The sequence below is a fragment of the Mesoplodon mirus genome, assembly GCF_964341445.2.
Source record: "Mesoplodon mirus genome assembly, chromosome: 3".
NCBI classification, from domain to species: domain Eukaryota; kingdom Metazoa; phylum Chordata; class Mammalia; order Artiodactyla; family Ziphiidae; genus Mesoplodon; species Mesoplodon mirus.
In genome coordinates, this window is record NC_138978.1 from 174589074 (window position 1) to 174611902 (window position 22829).

The 22829-nt window shown below is 46.3% G+C and overlaps 1 protein-coding gene across 1 annotated transcript in view; it reads left to right on the forward strand.

Annotated features, from left to right (window-relative positions):
* The window catches only part of GPA33 (glycoprotein A33), a gene marked incomplete at its 3' end in the record, with an annotated part of 34646 nt that extends 14262 nt beyond the window's left edge, over positions 1–20384 (forward strand). The window contains exons 4-7 of the mRNA XM_082612993.1: positions 5872–6024; positions 18727–18846; positions 19576–19708; positions 20246–20384. Of these exons, the coding sequence (XP_082469119.1) occupies positions 5872–6024; positions 18727–18846; positions 19576–19708; positions 20246–20384 (545 nt within the window). The remainder of the gene's footprint in view (positions 1–5871; positions 6025–18726; positions 18847–19575; positions 19709–20245) is intronic.
* Positions 20385–22829: the final 2445 nt, after the last annotated feature.

Here is a 22829-nt window from a genome sequence, read left to right on the forward strand (position 1 = left end):
TAAGATGTTGGGGGTAGGAGTTAATTAATTAATTAATTAATTTTTGCTGTGTTGGGTCTTCGTTTCTGTGCGAGGGCTTTCTCTAGTTGTGCCAAGCGGAGGCCACTCTTCATCGCGGTGCGTGGGCCTCTGACTATCGCGGCCTCTCTTGTTGCGGAGCACAGGCTCCTGAAGCGCAGGCTCAGTAGTTGTGGCTCACGGGCCCAGCCGCTCCGCGGCATGTGGGATCCTCTCAGACTGGGGCTTGAACCCGTGTCCCCTGCATCGGCAGGCGGACTCTCAACCACTGCACCACCAGGGAAGCCCTGGATAGATTCTTAAAAGAAGGACTTCTATTGCTTAACATCATTAGGCATCAAGGAAATACAAATTTTAAAAAGTAGAATTTCTAGGTCAAGGACTATGCCTTCATTAAACGTTACTCCATACCAGCAAATTACTTTTCCCTAAAGCAACTACTACTGCCATGAGCATTATGTGACCATGTCTGTTTTCCTATATTCTTGCCAGTGCTGAATATTATCAATTTTTTTAAGTTTTGTAAATTTTGTTAATTTGCTAGGTGAAAAAAAAAACCCAGTTCAGTCCAAGTCAGTATTTTAATTTAACATCCAATAAGCTTCACACCTCTCCTTAACTTTGTGCGGACCCCCTAAATCTTGGGGACCAGCAGTGGAATAAGGGCTGCGTCTTGTTATAGGTAACACAAATTCACAATCATTTATTAAGGGCCTGCTATGTGCCAGGCATCTCACTAAGTGCTTTATGGATATGATCTCATTTAAGCTTTGCAATACATCTGTGAAAGTGGGTATTAACACTCATATTTCATAGAAGGGAACACTGAGACTTGAGAGGTTAAATGACCACTAGAAGGTGTCCAAGCTTTGATGGAAATCAAATCCAAAGCCCTTCACCGTTCCACCCTGTAAGTTTACCATTCCCAACCAGCAACCCTTCCTATTCGGGATGATTCCCAAACTCTTCTAGGTTTACTTCTCGGTATACTCTCTCTTTCACTCTATGGCAGATGTAGACTTGCCAGTATGTTTTATCATGTCACAGCATTAATTTGTGTTTTCCCTTCCTGAGCCCATGCCAGCGAAAGGAGGTTGAAGGGGCAGAGCAATGCCAGCCCTGGATGTGCCCGTCGCCCTCATTTGTCCACAGGACGTACCCATCTTGGAAACATCACTCATTGAGAACTGAGATTCTCTAATTGCTCTTCCACACTGAAGGTCTCAGCTTAGGGTCTGGGACACTGAAGCCCTGCCACCCTGTGAGTGCATGGATGTTTATTTCAGGGTTTTCATGGGGAGCTCTGATGGTCTTAGAGCTTTAGGAACATCCTCCCCTAATCTCATGGGCAAGGCTGACACCACCACATTTTATCATCTTATAGCATTTTTTTTTTTTTTTTGCGGTATACGGGCCTCTCACTGTTGTGGCCTCTCCCGTTGCGGAGCACAGGCTCCGGACGCACAGGCTCAGCGGCCATGGCTCACGGGCCCAGCCGCTCCACGGCACGTGGGATCCTCCCGGACCGGGGCACGAACCTGCGTCCCCTGCATAAGCAGGCAGACTCTCAACCACTGCGCCACCAGGGAAGCCCTTATAGCATTTTTACAGCTGTGTTTTAGTTGCCCCAGACTAGGTGGAGTGCCATGATGTGTTTTTCTACCGGCTCCATTGAATCAGGGGATTCTACTTATTTGTGGAGGGCTCCTTATGTCAAAATATCTAATGCACAGAAGGTTGTTAGAAAGAAGCCTATTTCTGCTCTGCTGTCCTGTTCTTATTCCCCGGCTACAACAACCTTAGTCCAAACACAAATAAACAAATAGCTGTGTTTGGTGATCCCTTGCCTCTTTAAAAAACTAATTTAAAAAAAGAAGAAGAAACAAGAAAAACATTCACCTATATCACTGGGTTTTATATCTCTCCATGTTTTCTTCCAGATCCTATCCACATGCTTATTTATGTACGTAACTGAATTTGTAGCTTAACGACTGGCACTTTTCTCTTTTCATTCCACATCACCTAACACTTCCTGCTGTCTTAGCACTTACTGTTCTTTAAGCTTCATGCCACTCCAGCAAGCGGACGCAGAGCCCCTCTGTCCCTGGACTGGGCACCCAGGCTGTTTCCAATTTAAGCTATTGTAATTAATGGTGCACCAAACCGTTTTGCGTGCGTGCATAGCGGTTAATTTTATTTGCATTAGCTCCTGGGGGAGATACTACCCAGACGGAAAAATGAGTAATTTTCTCCCGTTTCTCTTCTGTATTCTGCACTGCCCCGTCACCCACCCCACTCCCATCCCTCCCCTTGCCCTGATTCGCCCGCAGCTGAGTCCATCACTTTGACCCACCTGGTCCTTCTCGGGCTAATTCTGTCTCCTTCTGGCTTCCCTTAACTAGCTCCCATTTTCTTCTGGCAGCAAGCTGGTTTCGGGAAAAGCAGCGGGAACCCACTCAGGTGCGAATATCCCGATTTCCCCTCCCCTCTCAGGGCCAGCTGCATTTTAAGAGAGGAATTAGTTAACTCGAAGAGCAAAGGCTACAGATTTAATCTGAGATTATGCAACTCGGTGAAAAGAATGTTTTGCTTCAAAAAAAAATAATTTGGTACTATATGTTAAGAAACCCAGTAAAAATCCTTTTTTTTTTTTTTTTAAGTTTTCTTTCCGAATGGCTTTGCTGCTGGGCTAATTTTAGGCAGAAGGGCTTTAATTATGTGAGTCCACCCACTCGGGCTGCGTGACCTCACAGTAAACTGGCGCGAACACGGAGCTTCCGGACCGAGGGGGAGCGCGCGCCCTCTTGGTCACCGCGGGGAAACCACCTGGCCCGGGTACCGGGGACCTGGCGCCGCCGGGCAGGATAGGTCGTCTCCCCGGCCTCTGGCGCCCCCTGACGTCTTCGGCAGGAGTTGCAGGCTTTGGAGAGGCCTGGGAACCCGCAGGGTCCCTGGCTGCCTCTCTTCACTCCGCCCTCTATAAGTATTCAGGTGGTATCTGCATTCTGTTTGGGGACATGGGACGCACCAACTGAGAATCCGAGATCCACAAGAGTCCCCGCGGGTCTCACATCCCCCCGCAGCGGGTGGAAGGGCAGTCTGAACTAGATCTGTCTGATTCAAGGTCCTAGCTGTTCTTGACGGGGGGGGGGGGGGGGGGGGGGCGGGGGGGACTGAGGAGGGGAGCTTCAGGGAGGGGTCTGAGCTGAGCGAGGGCTGGGGGTGCCTAGGATGAGGTGAGCCGGGAAGGCAGTTTGGGGGCCGAAGTTAAGGGCCCTGGGAAAGGACCCTGATACATTCCTCCATAAGGTGGGTCTCTTAGGAGATGGTTGATCCCTTGTTTGCCATTATCTCTCCTGCCGCCTCGGAGTGGATTAAGGGTTTGCTTTCAATAATTTTCCCTCAGCAAATGGTGGTATAAGAAAGCTAGTCTTGGGACTTCCCTGGTGGTCCAGTGGCTAAAACTCCGTGCTCCCGTTGCAGAGGGCCGGGGTTTGATCCCTGGTCGGGGAACTAGATCCCACAGGCCACAACCAAGTTTGCATGCCAGCAACTAGCATGCCGCAACTGAGACCCCGAGCAGCCAAATAAATAAATAAATATTAAAAACAATAAAAACCACTGCCTACTGGCAAATGGCAGCTATTGGCATTAAAAAAAGAAAGCTAGTCTTCGGATATGTTCAGCATGGTTTTCTGTGTTTCTCTAGGTGCTCATTTGCCCCAGTCCCTTCTCTCTCCTTTTTGGCTTGTATTACAAAGAAACCCGGTTGTGGAGAGGCTTGGCTACCAGTCATGCACATTTAGCATGACTCTGAGTCAATGTGAGACTTCGAAAGTGGTATTATATTTGTGGCCGGCTCTCTTTTTGTGGAATAAAGCCTTAGCTTCCTGGTAAAGGCATACCTGGAAACAAAGGTGACAGTTTTGATTGGTGGGGAGGGATATTCCTGTCCCTCTGGAGAGCTCAAGAGATAAAGCTTGGCTTAGCAACCCTGACCTGGTTTGGGTCTCCTCGGAAGTGATGCTCACTTTCTCTGTCCCCCAGGTGCCTGCTTGCTGGGTCAGCAGGGAGGACGGGAGGGCAACTTGTGAAAGTGGCCCGTGGGTAGCAGCCGCTCCCTTCCCAGGCTGCTTCAGTCCTGTGGGTCTGGGCCTGGATACCTGAGTCCTGTCCTTGAACCTGGGGCCTTTTAGGTTTAGGGACTGTCCGATTAGGGGCGGCAGTAGGAAATGCCTCTGTTGCCCCACGCTCACCCCATGCCTGGCTGGCCCTCACTAAGATAGCAGGAGACGTGGGGCACACCCAGCCACCACCGCCAGTGTCAGAGAGGAAATATCATGGGCTGTGGCGCTAGAGGGGAGAGATGCGTCCTGGGTAGCTTCTCCTGGCAACTCTGGGCCAAACAGAGATTGGAATTCACCCTCCGTGCCCAGTGACCATGCACCTGTGCAGTCTAGATTGTAGAAAGGGCAGCGCTATTTACTGGGGCAAACAAGCCATCCAAGGGGGCACATAAAGAAAGAAGCAGAGGGGACAAGCCTGCCACTGGGGAATTCCAGTAATAGTCCTCTCTACCGGGTGTCCTCCTCTTCCCACCCTCAAGGACACGACCTGAAGTCCCAGGCATACTCGATGCTTCTTGCCTCAGGGCCTTTGCACAGGCTGCTCCCTTTGCCTGGAGTGCCCTTCCCTCTCTTTCTCTGACTGCCCCCCTCCCCCAATCATGTCTACTATTGGCTTTGTGATTGGGTCAGTGTCCCTTGTCATGCCTGTCCTGTCTCAGCATCCTTGCCTCCTGCCTGGTCCTTGCTTGATTACTTGTCTATTGCCCCCACTGGACTCCTTGAACATGAAAACTCACTCACTAGGTCATCCCCCTGCCCAGCAATGACAGGCATACAGTAGGTGCCCGATAGGTTTTGTAGAACAAACCACTCTACACAGCGGTATGTTAACTAACAGTGCTGAGTGAAAGACCCTGGCTTAAGGTCTTCAGGAATTCTGGGAGATCAGGTTAGGCTTGGTAGTTGAGGGTGGTCAGTTGGTTTTGGTAACCTCCTTTCTTTCTTTTTGTCAATAAATTTTATTTTATTTGTTTATTATTTTTGGCTGCGTTGGGTCTTCATTGCTGTACATAGGCTTTCTCTAGTTGTGGTGAGCGGGGGCTACTCTTCGTTGCGGTGTGCAGGCTTCTCATTGCGGTGTCTTCTCTTGTTGTGGAGCACGGGCTCTAGGCATGTGGGCTTCAGTAGTTGTGGCTCACAGGCTCTAGAGCGCAGGCTCAGCAGTTGTGGCGCACGGGCTTAGTTGCTCCGTGGCATGTGGGATCTTCCCGGACCAGGGCTTGAACCTGTGTTCCCTGCGTTGGCAGGCGGATTCTTAACCACTGCGCCACCAGGGAAGTCCCGTAACGTCCCTTCTGTGGGCTTTCCTTTTCTTGTGTCTGCTCCTTCTGGCCCCTCCATCCCCTCGGCCCTCGTTCTCCACCCCACACGTAACCCTGCTGCCACCAGGGGTCTCTCCTATCACCCAGTCACTTGTGGCAATTGCATTTTACCAGCAAAGCACGGGAGGACGGTAATGCTTAACTGAAGGAAACGTTCCTAAGAAGTTAGCATTGAAGGGCTTCAGAGAGAGGGGCTTTCATTGAAACCAAGGGTAGGCAAACTACAGCCAAATCCAGGCTTCAGACTGTTTTATACGGCCTGTGAGCTAAGAATGGTCTCCACATTTCTCTGCCTGTGAACAAACAAGGCAGTATGTACGTTTGTGTGTGTGTTTGGGGTGGGGGGTGGCTATCACCAAGCGCCAACTAATTCATGGCTTCTCTTGGGCCCCTCCCCTACACAGTGCCGCCCTCCAAGCCAGACTGCAGCATCGAGGGAGAGACTGTGATTGGGAACAACATCCAGCTGACCTGCCAATCAAAAGAGGGCTCCCCAGCCCCCCAGTACAGCTGGAAAAGTTATGACGTCCTGCACCAGGAGCGTCAAGTCGCACCAGGTAACGGGGTCAGCAAGGAAGGCCAGCCCCCACCCCCACCCCGAAGGGTGCCCCTTTCCCTCCACCCTGCATTTGGCACTGCAATATCTTGGACCACCTCTCTAAGCAGCATTTTCTCTCTCTCTTTTTTTTTTTTTTTTTTTTGCGGTACGCGGGCCTCTCACTGTTGTGGTCTCTCCCGTTGCGGAGCACAGGCTCCGGACGCACAGGCTCAGCGGCCATGGCTCACGGGCCCAGCCGCTCCGTGGCATGTGGGATCTTCCCGGACCGGGACACGAACCTGCGTCCCCTGCATCGGCAGGCGGACTCTCAACCACCAAGCCACCAGGGAAGCCCACCATTTTCTCTTAATAGCACCTACCTCATAGGTTGTTTTGAGAAATAATAACGTAGTAAATGTTAACTTGTTTTCTTTATTCCCCATAACTGAAATCTCTTGAGTAAGCAAGTATCAGTAACCAGTCGATGCAAAAGCACCAGGTGGGATTTTAGTGTTGATTATGATTATGTCCTAAAGTATCCATTTAAGACCTCAAGTCTAATTCTGTGGCTCCACTTAAGGGTGGGGAATTTCCTATTCCCATCCCCTACCCAGGCAGGTCCATCTCAGACTCCCCTGGGGATCCCCATCCCCCAAACTCACCCCCATTTTATGGTTGCACCCAACTACAGGACCAGGTCTGCTGTAAGGGTCCCACATTCTCAGGGAAGGAAATGGTAGGTTCTGCTATGGTTGTCAGGGGACCGGTTTTGTACAGGGCAGCTTGGTATTTGACCTTTTGGTCAGGAAACAAACTGAAAAAAAAAAAAAAAAAAAGAAAGGGGAAAAAAAAAAGAGCTGTATAAACATCCCACTGTCATTACCTTGGAGCCAAGTGATGTGGGAAAACCCCGGTGGAATCCCTGGGCCCCTGTGCACACTGGCTGCCTGGCCAGCTGCACTCACCACTCCTGAAGATCAAGAAACACAAGGTCTGGAAGGTCCTGTTGGATTAACTTCTGGGAGGACTTTCTGTCCAGTGTGGGTGGAAAGGAAGTGGGAGGTGGAGCAGTGGATGTAGACAACGGTTCTGAGGAGATGGGACAGGACAGCGAGCCTTGCCGGGTGAATGCACAGACAGGGGCTCCGGTCAAACCAGGCTGAACTTCACCACTCTACTGTTCATTTGTTTGGGGGCAAAACAAGAACTTCTTAAAAGTAAAAAAGGAATTAGTAGAACCCACTCTATTCAATGTAAAGTAGAAGATGTATTGTGGATTTCAACAAGCTTCTGGTTTTGTTTGCGTATTTCTGATTGGCAAGTTTTATTGAATGTGTCAAAACCATGTGGCAGCTCTCCTCTGGCCTGTGAACAGCCCAGGGACTCCAGCAATGGTCGCAGAAGGTCAGCCATGGACACTGGTTGGTCTGACCTTCCAGCAAAGTGTGTACAGGTGGGCCCAAAGCTGAGGGTTACAAGGTGGCAAATGCTGCAATAGTTTGTATCCAGTGGTGCTGGAACCCAGAGTAGGCATAAAGGGGTCAAAGAAGGTTTCTTCAAGGTGGGGGCACTTGAGCTGGCAGGAGATCATGTTGGTTAGGAGCACGGCGTGGGCTTGAATCCTGGCTCTGCCACTTGTTAGCTGTGTGCCCTTGGCAAGTTACTTAGCCTCTCTGTGCCTTCATTTGTACATCTATAAAAAGGGCATGAAACTAGTATTTACTTCATAGGGATGTTGTAAAGATTAAATAAAAGTACGTATAAAGTACTGAGACCAGGGCCTGGTAGAATTATTAGCTGTTATCTGGCCTGGGTCCTCAAGGATGAGTAGGCCAAGCTTGGAGAACAGCACAGGAACCACACATGTGGGAAGGATGGGAGGTAACGCCGTAAGAAAAGCGGTGATGAGAGATCGTGCAGGGCCTGTGCATCAGGCTAGGGAGGCTGGCCTCTGCCCTGTAGGAAACGGGCACCCCACTCACAGCTCTCCTGCCTCCATCAGGAAAGACTCCTCTGCTTGTTAGAAACCAAAGCTTAGTTTTTCAGTGATCCAAAAGAGGAGAAACCTGAGGGCATGAAAGTAGTTTAAAGGGAGATTCACTTAGTTACTTTGGAAAAGATTTATCTTGCCTCTAGATAAGATTTACTCAGAGTCAGAATTGGGACCTGGGAGTGACCCAGAAAAGCATGGTTTATGGTAATAACAACACAAGCTTGCATCTGGATGGTGCTGTGCGGTGGGAGTGGTTCTCAAAGCCTTTGGCTCCGCCCTGCCCCACGGGGCCCTGGAGGCAAGCCAGCAGTAAAAAGAACAGGGAATCTGGAATCAGCAAACAAGGATTTGAGTCCCGAATTCTCCACTTTGTAGCTTAAGTCACTCACAACCTCTCTGACCCTTCATATCTTCATGTGAAAACCTGGGACTATCATTATACTGCCTTCCCGAAAAGAGTAAGAGGAGATCACATATGTGATGGCTCTGAACTGTCCCAGTCAGCTGAGATTCATGTACTGAAGGAGTAGTAATCTGGATATCAAGGAAGGAGGGAGGGGGGCGGGAGCACTTTAGGGGAGGATGTTCTGAAGGGTGGGCATGGGCCCTGCTCCCAGCAGCCAGGGAAGATCTTGAAGGCAGCCCGAGCTTGTTGACAAAACATGGGATCAGAGTGTGGGGTGGGGGGGCAGGAAAGTTAAATCTTGTCAATTTGACATCAGTGTCTCTGGCAGACCAGGGCTTCTCTGAGGGTAAACCTCTCCCCAGCTGGAGCAGAAGGAATGTGGGAGCCCTATTGTCCTGTGCATTTCCCTCCTTGACCACAAGGTGTCGCCACTGCAGCGGAAACATTCACTGTAGCCAGATTTCAGGAACTATTGGGTCCTTTCCAAAAAGAAAAGGGGCTTGAGAGCCCCAGATCAGAATCAAAGCAGGTCTTGTGGCAACGTGTGTGCACTGGTTAATCCAAAAGTAGCTTCTAATGTCCATTATTTGTTTTGAGAAACTGGGGCAGGATAGTGCTGACTCTGGCCTAGGGTGCCACACCCTAAACAAGGCCAGGAGCTCCAAGCTGGGCTCTGATAATTGGGAAGGTCCTGGAGGAGTCTGAGGTCTTCTGCCTTCTATCTGTCTGCAGTGTGCTGTGTACATTTAACACATAGACTGAGTTTCACGTGCTAAAATAGTGGGACTCTGATAAGAGCTATACACCCCTGAAACATTGCCCAGGGTCATAGAGCATTTCCCAGAATGCTCTTGTGTTCCTTCAAGATGCCTCTTAAAAATATAAAAATCCAATTGGTTTACAAAATGAGACCATTAATATCGAAACCCCCTGTTGGAGATGCCCAGTGCTCATTAGCACATCAGAAGCTCTAACTCAATGATTTCTAAACTTGCTTTTGTCGTAGACCCCTTTCTCAGTAACATATGTTAACATCACATGTAAGCAGTATTCCAGAAAATGCACCAAGGTATGGAATTCTAGGATAGAAGGGGTAGCATTTTATAGAAAATGAGAATCCAGAGAATAGCATGCTAGGTTTCAAGGGAAGAATCTGAAGAAAGTGTATGTGAAGAAGATTGGAAGAAAATAACTTTAAATCAAAGTGCTGTTATTTACAGCTGGTGATATTACAGATGATTTTATTTTATTCTCTGCTCTTCATAGAGGCTTTCCCTGACCCTTCAAGTGAGATTAAGATCAAATTGCACTTCCATTTTGAACTCTATAAAGCACCCTGTAATCACCATTGTTTCATGTCTGTCTTCTCTTATATACTGGAAACGCCAAGAGGACAGGGACACTCATCATCTTGTTTTGAGCTGATGTGATGAGCATATAAACATTGGACTGAATTGAAGTAATAGTTTTATGTCATAAATTCTTGTATAACATGTATATATTTTTGTAATGAGTGTAATGTAATACATGAATAAATTCTTGTAATGAGCATCCAGTACTTTTATAATTTTTTCTTTCCTTTAAAAAAATTTTTATTTTATATTATAGTTGATTTACAATGTTGTGTTAGTTTCAGGTGTACAGCAAAGTGATTCAGTTTTACATATACATATATCTTCTTTTTCAGATTCTTTTCCCATTTAGGTTATTATAGAATATTGAGTAGAGTTCCCTGTGCTATACAGTAGGTCCTTGCTGATTATCTATTTTATGTATAGTAGCGTGTATATGTTAATCCCAAACTCCTAATTTATCCCTCCACTCCCCCCACCTTTCCCCTTTGGTAACCATAAGTTTTTCTAAGTCTGTGAGTCTGTTTCTGTTTTGTAAATAAGTTCATTTGTATCATTTTTTAGATGCCACTTATAAGTGATATCACATACTATTTGTCTTTGTCTGACTTACTTCACCTAGTATGATAATCTCTAGGTTCATCCATGTTACTACGAATGGCATTATTTCATTCTTTTTTATGGCTGAGTAATATTCCATTGTATATATGTAATACATCTTCTTTATCCATTCCTCTGTTGATGGACATTTAGGTTGCTTCCATGTCTTGGCTGTTGTAAATAGTGCTGCAATGGACACTGGGGTGCATGTAACTTTTCAAAGTATGCTTTTCTTCAGATATATGCCCAGGAGTGGTATGGACACTGGGGTGCATGTAACTTTTCAAAGTATGGTTTTCTTCAGATATATGCCCAGGAGTGGTATTGCTGGATCATATGGTAGCTCTATTTTCAGTTTTTTAAGGAACCTCCATACTGTTCTCCCTAGTAGCTGTACCAATTTACATTCCCACAAACAGTGTAGGAGGGTTCCCTTTTCTCCACACCCTCTCCAGCATTTATTGTTTGTAGACTTTTTGATGCCAGCCATTCTGACTGGAGTGAGGTGATACCTCGTTGTAGCTATGATTTGCATTTCTTTGATAATTAGTGACATGAAGCATCTTTTCATGTGCTTTTTGACCATCTGTATGTCTTCTTTGGAGAAATGTCTATTTAGATCTTCTGCCAATTTTTTTGATTGGGTTGTTTGTTTTTTTACATAGAGCTGCATGAGCTGTTTGTATATTTTGGAGATTAATCCCACATTGGTTGCTTCTTTTGCAAATACTTTCTCCCACCCTGTGGGTTGTCTCTTCATTTTGTTTATGGTTCCCTTTGCCATGCAAAATCTTTTAAGTTTAATTAGGTCCCATTTGTTTATTTTTGGTTTTATTTTTATTACTCTAGGAGGTGGATCCAAAAAGATATTTCTGTGATTTATGTCAAACACAGTTCTGCCTACATTTTCCTCTAAGAGTTTTATAGTGTCCGGTCTTACATGGAAGTCTTTGATCCATTCTGAGTTCATTTTTGTGTATGGTGTTAGAGAATGTTATGATTTCATTCTTTTACATGTGGCTGTCCAGTTTTCCCAGAACCACTTATTGAAGAGATTGTCTTTTCTCCATTGTATATTCTTGGCTCCTTTGTCATAGATTAATTGACCATAGATGAGTGGGTTTATTTCTGGGCTTTGTGTCCTGTTCCATCGATCTAAAAGTCTGTCTTTGTGCCAGTACCATACTGTCTTGATTACTGTAGCTTTATAGTATAGCCTGAAGTCAGGGAGCCTGATTCCTCCAGCTCCATTTTTCGTTCTCAAGATTGCTTTGGCTATTCGGGGTCTTTTGTATTTCCATACAAATTGTGAAAGTTTTTGTTCTAGTTCTGTGAAAAATGCCAGTGGTAGTTTGACAGGGATTGCATTGAATCTGTAGATCGCTTTGGGTAGTAGAGTTATTTTCACAACGTTGATTCTTCCAATCCAGGAACATGGTATATCTCTCCATCTATTTGTATCATCTTTAATTTCTTTCATCAGTGTCATAATTTTCTGCATACAGGTCTTTTGTCTCCTTAGGTAGGTTTATTCCTAGATATTTTATTCTTTTTGTTGCAGTGGTAAATGGGAGTGTTTTCTTAATTTCATTTTCAGATCTTTCATCATTAGTGTATAGGAATGCCAGAGATTTCTGTGCATTAATTTTGTATCCTGCTACTTTACCAAATTCATTGATTAGCTCTAGTAGTTTTCTGATAGCATCTTTGGGATTCTCTATGTATAGTATCATGTCATCTGCAAACAGTGACAGCTTTACTTCTTCTTTTCCAATTTGGATTCCTTTTCTTCTCTGGTTACTGTGGCTTCCAAAACTATGTTAAATAAAAGTGGCAAAAGCAGACATCCTTGTCTTGTTCTTGATTTTAGAGGAAATGATTTCAGCTTTTCACCATTGAGTATGATGTCAGCTGTGGGTTTATTATACATGGTCTTTATTATGTTGAGGTATGTTTCCTCTATGCCCACTTTCTGGAGTTTTTATCGTAAATCGGTGTTGAATTTTGTCAAAAGCTTTTTCTGCATCTATTGGGATGATCATATAGTTTTTATTTTTCAATTTGTCAATGTGGTGTATCACACTGACTGATTTGTGGATACTGAAAAATCCTTGCATCCCTGGGATAAATCCCACTTGATCACGGTGTATGATCCTTTTAATGTATTATTGGATTTGGTTTGCTAGTATTTTCTTGAGGAGTTTTGCACCTATGATCATCAGTGATATTGGCCTGTAATTTTCTTTTTCTGTGGTATCTTTGACTGGTTTTGGTATCAGGGTGATGGTGGCCTCATAGAATGAGTTTGGGAGTATTCCTTCCTCTGCCATTTTTTTGAAGAGTTTCAGAAGGATAGGTGTTAACTCTTCTCTAAATGTTTGATAGAATTCACCTGTGAAGCCCTCTGGTACTGGAATTTTGTTTGTTCAGAGTGTTTTAATCATAGTTTCAATTTCAGTCTTGTGATTGGTCTGTTCACATTTTCTATTTCTTCCTGGTTCAGTCTCAGGAGGTTGTGCTTTTCTAAGAATTTGCCCATTTCTTCCTGGTTGTCCATTTTATTGGCATATAGCTGCTTGTAGTAATCTCTCATGGTCCTTTGTATTTCTGCAGTGTCAGTTGTTAATACTCCTTTTTCATTTCTAATTTTATTGATTTGAGCCCTCTCCCCTTTTTTTCTTGATGAGTCTGGCTAAAGGTTTATCAATTTTGTTTATCTTTTCAAAGAACCAGCTTTTAGTTTCACTGTTCTTTTCTATTGTTTTCTTCATCTCTATTTCATTTATTTCTGCTCTGATCTTTATGATTTCTTTCCTTCTACTAAGTTTAGGTTTTTTTCATTCTTCTTTCTCTAGTTGTTTTAGGTGTAAGGTTAGGTGGTTTATCTGAGATTTTTCTTGTTTCCTGAGGTAAGATTGTATTGCTATAAACTTCTCTCTTAGAACTGCTTTTGCTGTGTCCCATAGGTTTTGAATCATCATGTTTTCATTTTCACTTGTCTCTAGGTATTTTTGATCTCCTCAGTGATCCTTTGGCTGTTTAGTAGCATATTGTTTAGCCTCCATGTCTTTTTGTTTTTTACAGTTTCTTTCTTGTAGTTGATTTCTAATCTCGTAATGTTGTGGTCAGAAAAGATACTTGATATGATTTCAATTTTCTTAAACTTACCAAGGCTGTCTTTGTGGCTCAGCATGTGATCTATCCTGGAGAATGTTCCATGTGCACTTGAGAAGAAGGTGTATTCTGTTGCTTTTGGATGGAATGCTCTATTAATATCAATTAAGCCTATCTGGTCTAATGCGACATTTGAGGCCTGTGTTTCGTTATTGATTTTCTGTCTGGATGATCTGTCCATTGATGTAAGTATGATGTTAAAGTCCCCTACTATTATTGTGTTACTGTTGATTTCTCCTTTTATGGCTGTTAACATTTGCCTTATGTATTGAGGTGCTCCTATGTTGGGTGGATATATATTTACAATTGTTATGGCTCCTTCTTGGATTGATCCCTTGATCACTATGTAGTGTCCTTCTTTGTCTCTTGTAACAGTCTTTACTTTAAAGTCTATTTTATATGATATAAGTATTGCTACTCCAGCTCTCTTTTGATTTCCATTTGCATGGAATATCTTTTACCATCCCATCACTTTCAGTCTGCATGTGTCTCTAGATCTGAAGTGTGTCTTTTGTAGACAGCATATATACGGGTCTTGTTGTTGTATCCATTCAGCCAGTCTATGTCTTTTGCTTGGAGCATTTAATCCATATATGTTTAAGGTATTTATTGATATGTATGTTCTCATTGTCATTTTGTTAATTGTTTTGGATTTGTTTTTGTAGGTCTTTTTTTTCTCCTTAGTCTTTTGTTCACTTCTCTTGATAACTCACTTTAGTGTTCTGTTTGGATTCCTTTTTCTTTTTTGTGTGTGTATATATTGTAGATGTTCAGTTTGCAGTTATCAGGAGGTTATTTTAGTTTTTAAAGATTTTTTTTTTTGATGTGGACCATTTCTAAAGCCTTCATTGAATATGCCACAACACTGCATCTATTCTATGCCTTGGCCCTTTGGCTGTGAGGCATGTGGGATCCCAGTTCTCCCACTAGGGACTGAACCCACACCCCCCACATTGGAAGGCAAAGTCCCAACCACTGGACCACCAGGGAAGTCCCTATCATGAGGTTTTGATATAGCAGACTATACATATACAAGATTGTTTTAAGTTGCTGGTCTTTTGATTTCAAATGCATTTCCAATATCCTGCATTTGTACTCTTCTCTTCTCATGATTAGTGGTTTTGGTATCATATTTGTGTATGGATGATTTCCTGCCCATAATGTATGTTTACCTTTACTGGTGAGTTTTTCCATTTGTAATTTTCTTGTTTCTAGTTATGGTTCTAGTTATGGTCTTTTCTTTTCTACCCAGAGAAGTTCCTTTAGCTTTGTTGTAAACCTGGTTTGGTGGTGCTGAATTCTCTTAGCTTTTGCTTGTCTGTAAGGCTTTTGACTTCTCCGTCAAATCTGAACAAGAGCCTTGCTGGGTAGAGTATTCTAGTTTGTAGGTTTTCCCTTTTCATCACTTTAAATATATTATGCCACTCCCTTCTGGCCTGTGGAGTTTTGGCTAAAAAATCAGCTGAAAACCTTATGGAGATTCCCTTGTATGTTACCTGTTGCTCTTCCCTTGTTGCTTTTAATATTTTCTCTTTGTCTTTAATTTTTGTCAGTTTGATTAATATGTGTCTTGACATGTTCCTTCTTGGGTTTATCCTGTATGGGACTCTCTGCACTTCCTGGACTTGGTTGACTGTTTCCTTTCCCATTTTAGGGTAGTTTTCAGCTATTATCTCTTCAAATAGTTTTTATGGCCCTTTCTCTCTCTCTTCTCCTTCTGGGACCCCTCTAATGCAAATGTTGGTGTTTCTAATGTTGTCCCAGAGGTCTCTTAAAGTATCCTCATTTCTTTTCATTCTTTTTTCTTTATTCTGTTCCATGGCAGAGATTTCCACCATTCTGTCTTCCAGCTCACTTATCCATTCTCTGCCTCAATTATTCTGTTATTAATTCCTTCTAGTGTATTTTTCATTTCAGTTATTGCATTATTCATGTCTGTTTGTTTGTTCTGTATATCTTCTAGCTCTTTGTTAATCATTTCTTCTATCTTCTTGGTCTGTGCCTCCATTCTTTTTTCTGAGATCTTGGATTGTCTTCACTCTCATTACTCTAAGTTCTTTTTCAGGTAGACCTCCTATTTCTACTTTACTTAGTTGTTCTTCTGGGGTTTTATCTTGTTCCTTCCTCTGAAACATATTCCTTTGCCATTTCCATTCCCTAGGCTGCGTGGTTGTAGTTCCTTTTGCTTCCAGTGTCTGCCCCCTGGTGGGTGACGATGTTCTAGAGGTTTGTGCAGGCTTCCTGGTGGGAGGGACTGGTTCCTGCCCACTGGTGAGTGGAACTGTGTCTTGTCCCTCTGGTGAGCAAGGCTGTGTCAAGGGGTGTGTTTAGAGGTTGCTGTGGGCTCAGGAAGATTTTAGGAAGCCTGTGTGCTGATGGGTGGGGCTGTGTGCCTGCCCTGTTGGTTGTTTGGCCTGAGGCGTCCCAGCACTGGAGCCTACATGCTGTTGGGTGGGGCTGGGTCTTGGTGACAAAATGGCGACCTCCAGGAGAGCTCATACCAATGAGTACTCCCCAGTACCTCTGCCACCAGTGCTTGTCCCCACAGTGAGCCATTTCCACCCCCCACCTTCCCAGGAGATGCACCCCCATCAAGACCAACAGGTATGTCTGGTCCAGGCTTCTATGAAATCACTGCTTTTTCCGTGGGTCCCGGTTCACATGAGACCTGTGCGCACCTCCAAGAGTGGCATTTCTATTTCCCCCAGTCCTATGGAGTTCCTGCAATCAAACCCCACTGGCCTTCAAAGCCAAGTGCTCTGGGGCCTCCTCCTCCTGATGCCAAGACCCCCAGGCTGGGAAGCATGATGTGGGGCTCAGAACTCACTCCTGTGGGAGAACCTCATCTTGTTGTGCCTTATTCTTTGTCTCTGGTTGTAGAATATCTTTTTGGTAAGTTCCAGTCTTTTTTGTTGATGGTTATTCAGCAGTTAGTTGTGATTTTGGTGTTTTTGTGAGAGAAGTTGAGCTCAAGTCCTTCTACTCTGCCATCTTGTCTCCAACCAGAAGCCCAATTTCTTTCATACTATAGATGTGGATATGTGGATAAGCACACCTTTGGGTGTGTCTTCTCAGACCAATTCCCATAAAATGTGAGTCAGTACTTGGCAGCTCCACAGGCTCAGCAGTGTAAGATAGGTTTGTTTGTCGCCCCATCAAATATAGAATTTTGTTCACAAAGTTTCTTGGTTAGGGAGCCCTCATCTTGAAAATAAATGATGTGTTTCTGTACGATGCTAGCCTTTAAAATCACACAGCCTGTTCCTGCAGATGGTGCTGCAGGACACCTGGATCCACGTCCTCCTCTGTGGTGTGCTTTTGGTGACCACAACAGGGCATTTACTCATGAACTGTGTTTCTTCTTCATCTATGATCTGGAAGGTCCTGGAATGCTCTTCTCATCACCCTGTCTATTCTCTTTTCTATATTTTTTTTAAAGTAAGTTGATAACTTCTCCAGGGCGTTCTAGACCTAAAATGGAATTTTGTTACTGTTTTGTCATTTCTTAATTTTGTGACCTTGGGCAAGTCACTTGACTTTTCTAAGCCTCCAGTTACCACTATGATATTGGAGATAGAAATATTTGTTCCATCTGACTTCTGAGGAGCATCAGAAGTCTTCCCTGTCTCATGTTTATCTCTGTGCTTACCAGTTCTACATTAGCCAGAGAGCATAAATAATTACCCATTGTTAAGAAAGTAACATTTGTGTCATTACACAGTAAAAAATACAGGTTCTTTAAAACATTCTTTAAAATGTAGACATGTTAATAAAATTGCCTTTTGTTTCAAAAGCTTATTTTATTATAACCTCTGACTTCCAGGGACATGGCTCATTTGAATAAAAAAAATGACATACCAACAAAAAAAAAAAAAAAAAAAGAAATATTTGTTCCATCTACCATACAAGATTGTTGGAAGAATCAGAGGACATTGTATTTGAGGAAGCACATCCAGACAAGAAAAATCCACACCGAGATACAATCTTGCAACAGAGTGGAATTGGGCAGGGAAAGGATTGGACACCAGGCAAACTGGCAAGAGGTTAAGCTGGAGTGATTTCCAGGGCCAGATCTATAATGTCACGTCCATATTAAGAAGCCTGGACTTGTTCTTGAAGATGATGGGCTGCCTCTGAAATGTCTGAACAGGGCAGTGGCTGGATCCTATTTTCAGTTTAGAACATCTCCTCTGGATGAAGTGTAACCACCTGTTGATAGTGGGGTAGGTAGGCTCTGCAGCAAATTAGAGGACAAAGGTCTCTAACTCTTCTCCCCAAACAGCAGTTATGACAGAGCATCTTTGAGGACAGGACATAAAAATTTGTCTAAACATAAAGCTCTCCATTTCAAGGTGAAGAAATCCATAGGATCATAGATTTAGCAGGAAAGTTTCTCATGAGGACATCTAGACCATTGCCCTGAATTCAGGAGAATCAGGTGCTTTCCCTCCCACTTCCAGATGAGGCAGCTATGGCTCACAGAAGTTAAATGGCTTACTTAAGTGGTGGAAGAGGAAGAGTCTAGACTGACAGCCTGCCTCCTCCTGCCTCACCACACACACACACACACACACACACACACACACACACACACCCATACAAATACCACATACACTCACACACACCACTCATGGCAGAGAAATCCAGAGGTCAGAGTTCTTGAAATTCTAAAGCCTTCTTTCACATGAGTCCAAGCTAAGGAATTCTGTTTCTGAAGATTGTAAAAGTGGTTATAATTATATGGTCTAATTAGAAAGCATTTCCACGCAATGTATGATGTATATTATGTTTCCTGAAGACTTACTATACATCAGGCATTTGGTTGTGAGTTTGTATTTGTTAGTACTTCATTTTATGTTCACAATTCCTGTGTGAGGCAGGCACTATTATTATTTTATTTATAAACCAAGAAACAAGGTTCAGTGAAGCTAAGTTCCTTGCCCAAAGTCACAAAGTTAATAAGTGGCAGAAGCAGGCTTCAAACCCAGGGTGCCTGCCTGAATTCTAAGCACTTCAGAACTGTGCAGCCTGCCTGGTTTAATCTTCCTGCAGCCCTAGAGGTAGCTATTGTCTCCATATTCCAGATGAGGCGTGGACACGTTCAGTGGCGGTGCTGGTATCTGCCTAGGATTTCCCTAGCCGTTTCACTCTACTCTGGTGGCCCGTCTCCTCAGCCTGACTCTTCTTCCTTCTCAGTCACAGGACAGATCTTCTCTCTGAAGAACATCTCCACGGAAATGTCAGGCTACTACATCTGCACCTCCAGGAATGATGTAGGCGTGGAGTCCTGCAACATCACTGTGGCTGTCAGACCTCGTAAGAGCAGTCTGGGGAGGAAGGGAGGAGGACGCATGCCAGAGGTGACTGGCTGGTGGTCCAGAGTCAGCTGACAGGGACCAACATGGAGGTGACCTGGGCAGCCTCTCTGGGGTCTCCCATTGGCAGGGTGGCTGAGGTGACGGCCAGATGATCCTGTCCCAGGCTTCCCTCATCTGGAGGCCAGTCCAGTTCCCTAGGTTCTTTGGAAATAGTGCCTAAGACTGGCTTCTGGAGACCTGCTCAGTCCTGCCTGCCCTTAGGGTCGCTCAGGGGGCAAAAGGGGGAAGTGCCTAGACTGGGCTGCCACAGAGTCAGGACCCCATCCTTTTGGGGTGGGATACCCTGATGATCTTGGGGGTGAACTAGAGTAGGAGCTGGCATGACTGACCCCCGAGGACTTTTTGGGAGCCTGTTGGCTCCAAATCTGTTGGCCATCTGACCTTGTCGACGCTTCCATCCTGAAGAGTATCCCCCTTGCCTGGTCCCATTCCCACGAGGCTACGACTTTCATGGAATGCTACCAGAAGCAGGCAGCACGGCCACCTGGGCTGGGAGGAGGACTGGGGCCGCTCAGAGCCTGAGAGGGACCGCCTTCCGCCTCCCAGACGCCTGCTGCTGTGGTTCCTCATCCCCGGCGTGCTCACCACCCGGAGCCTTGGCTCGTGTTGGGGGCTCGCGTTGGGGACTGGGGTTGGGGCTCAGGACGTGCGGCTCTGTTTCTCGCAGCCTCCATGAATGTGGCCCTGTACGCGGGCATCGCGGGGGGCGTGGCCGCGGCACTCATCGTCATCGGCATCATCGTCTACTGCTGCTGCTGCCGGGAGACGGGCAAGGCTGAGGATGCGGAGGTCACGCGGCCGTGAGTGTCGGGGGGGGGGGCAGCCTGTTGGCAAGGGTCTCAGCACATTGGGAAGATGCACCCCAGCTCTTCACAGCCTCTTCCACTCATAACACCCCAGGGGGCAGCTGGTAACAGTAAAAAATAACTTTCATCACCCCCATTGTATAGCTGAGAAAAGAGTAAATGATTCATCCAAATCCTAAAGGGACACTGCAGTCCGGAACTTGACTCCAAGGCCCGTAGTTCTCCAGTCTCTGATCTCAGGGTGGGGTTTCCGGTGGGTGCCCAGGGCAGGGGTAGGGGGGTGCGGAGGTTCCATAACAGGCTGCTCCCTGCTCCCCTCGCAGAGCCAGCCTGTTCCCATAATTCCCTCAGCTCAAGTCCGTGCCACCCTGCTTCCGCTCTGAGCCCAGCCCTTCAGCCCAGTGTCCCTTTGCCGCTGGACGGGTGGGGACGGGGGATCTGATGGCTGTCGCAGGGGGAGTGCTAGGCCCAGCTCCCTCAGGCCTGAGTGAGTGAGGGCAAACCCTTCCCCTCTCTCCTCACTGGCTGCAGGAATCGGGCGGGCTACCAGGAGCCACCAGAGCAGCTGACAGAGCTTTCTAGAAGACAGGAAGAGGAGGGCGAGGATGACTACAGGAATGGAGACCAGAGGGACCCCGGCCGAGAGTCCCTTGACGAGGCTGGCCGATGACCAGGGCCTGCTGCAGGAGGGGGTCAGGGGGAGCATTAGGGGGCCATCCCCCTGCCTCCATGCCTCCCCTCTCCTTTCCAAGCCCCACTTTTCTGACCCTTGGTCCCAGTCATTGATGGGATGCTTCTTCCCCCATGTCGGCTGCTGGAGGACTTGGCTTGGCCTGGCCAAGGAGATCTCACTTGTGACTGAGCTTGTCAAGGGCGCTCACCTTCGAAGCTGCCCTCCCACTGCTGCGCCTGGCTCAGGGCCCCACCCTCACCCTGGACTAGGCAGTGGCCTCCACCTCCCCATGGCACTCCTGTACTGCTCCGTGGGGGTGACACCAGCCTCCAGAGGGCTGGAGTTGCCCTCTCCACCTGTGCACCTAGCACCCAGGGGAATGACTCCTGGCAGAGGTTTTGTGCACAATACATTTTTGTTGAATGAATGAAAGAATAAATGAGTATGTAAAGGAGTCCCTTCATTTATGCAACTTTGGTGCTTTGGACCCACGTTGGCCTGGCCTCAAGCTCCCTTTCTAGCCGCATCTCCCGCAACTTTCCTGAACATTCCAGATGCTCCCTGCAAGGGCCACCCCAGCTCCCACTGCACACTCCCTCATGGGGCTTTGCTTTCTCTGTTTGGCTGGGAATGCCTACGCAGCTCCCATCTCTGCCTGTCAAATCCTATCTGTCCCTCCAGGCCCATCTCAGATCTCAGCGAATTCTATAACCCCATCCTAATCTCCCACACAGATGGGGACAATCTTGTTACTTTGTCCCACGCCCATCACAGGCCACTTGGCACAGGTGTCTGAGCATGTCTCTCCCCCTGTGTTACAGTGTGAGCTCCAGGGGGCAGGACATGGGCCTCACTCCCTCTGCTTTCCCCGGAGTCCTCGCAGCCGGCAGCCCTCCTAGCGGGTGCTCAATCCAGCTTAATTGGGGAAACCGCTTTGGTAGGTTGGGCCTTCCGCTCTCTGGTCTCCCTGATGGGATTGTGGACACACAGATGACTCCCACCCAAACCCACTTGCTCGTTTCATGATTTAAGTAGGAGATAATTTAAATGAACACACACCCATGTGAGCACACACACCCATGTGAGCACACACACACGAGCTAGTTTGCAGCTGGTCCTGCCTTCTCAGATCATAGTGATTCCTCTCAAGACCAGAGTAACTGACGTGTCCACCTCTGTTTCCCGATACCAAACCCATGCCCTGACCTCGTCCGTTCCTGACTTGCCTGCGCTGCCGGCTCTGCTTTGCTGGCTGGGCTGTCCTGCGGCCCCTTCCACAGCCTCTCCCCTGTTGGTCGATTATTTCTTCTGCTCCTAAGAGCTCAGGCAGTGTCCTGGCTGCTTGGGTCTTGTGACCCAGTGGCCGGTCTCACCCAAATGCAATTTACTAGTAAGTAAACACTGTCATTTTTTCCTGGATGATTAGAAAAGCAATTCTGTAAATCTGTTGTCCATCTGTGATTTTTTAAAATAGATTTTTTATATATTTTGTTAAATTCTTTGCTTCATAAAAAATGCCATCAGTAGTAATAAAATGGTCAGTGGAGATTCTTATTTTTTAAGGTGGGTTTTATTTATTTATTTTAACATCTTTATTGGAGTATAATTGCTTTACAATGGTGTGTTAGTTTCTGCCTTATAACAAAGTGAATCAGTTATACATATACATATGTTCCCATGTCTCTTCCCTCTTACGTCTCCCTCCCTCCCACCCTCCCTATCCCACCCCTCTAGGTGGTCACAAAGCCCCGAGCTGATCTCCCTGTGCTATGTGGCTGCTTCCCACTAGCTATCTATTTTACGTTTGGTAGTGTATATAAGTACATGTCACTCTCTCACTTTGTCACAGCTTACCCTTCCCTCTCCCCATGTCCTCAAGTCCATTAAGGTGGGTTTTATTCATACCAAGGTAGAGCTTATGTCTCGTGGGCTTATGTCGACCAACCGTGGGCCTCTTGGGCTTCCTAGGAAAGGTGAGGTGAGGTGACGGAGTCAAGCGAGAGGAATAGAGGGTCAGATCCTGTGGGTCCCATCGGCTGTGGCCACTGTAGGGTCAGGCAGTGTCGCTAGTGGTTGCCGGGGGCGGGACAGAGCCTGTCTGTGTGTGGAAGAACATTCCGAGTGCCTGGGAGTCAGTGCATATGCTTCAAGGAAGATGCTGGGGAGGCCCCTGCCAGTTATACTCCAAATAACACCCCTCCTGAGAGAGGGGAGGAAGCAGCGCCACCTCCATCCCGCTCCAGCTGTCAGAGACCTGGTGACTCCTCCCCAAGCAGCTTGCCCCACAGTCGGCGCTCAACTCTGCCACCCTCTCCTGCCATATGTTCAAGGTCCTCTCCTCCATGTTCTTCCCGTGGTGCCCTATGCTCCCCCCATCCCAGCACCTGTCCCACGGTACTGTCATAACCACAGTCTGTGTCTGCCTAAGCCTGTGAGATTCAT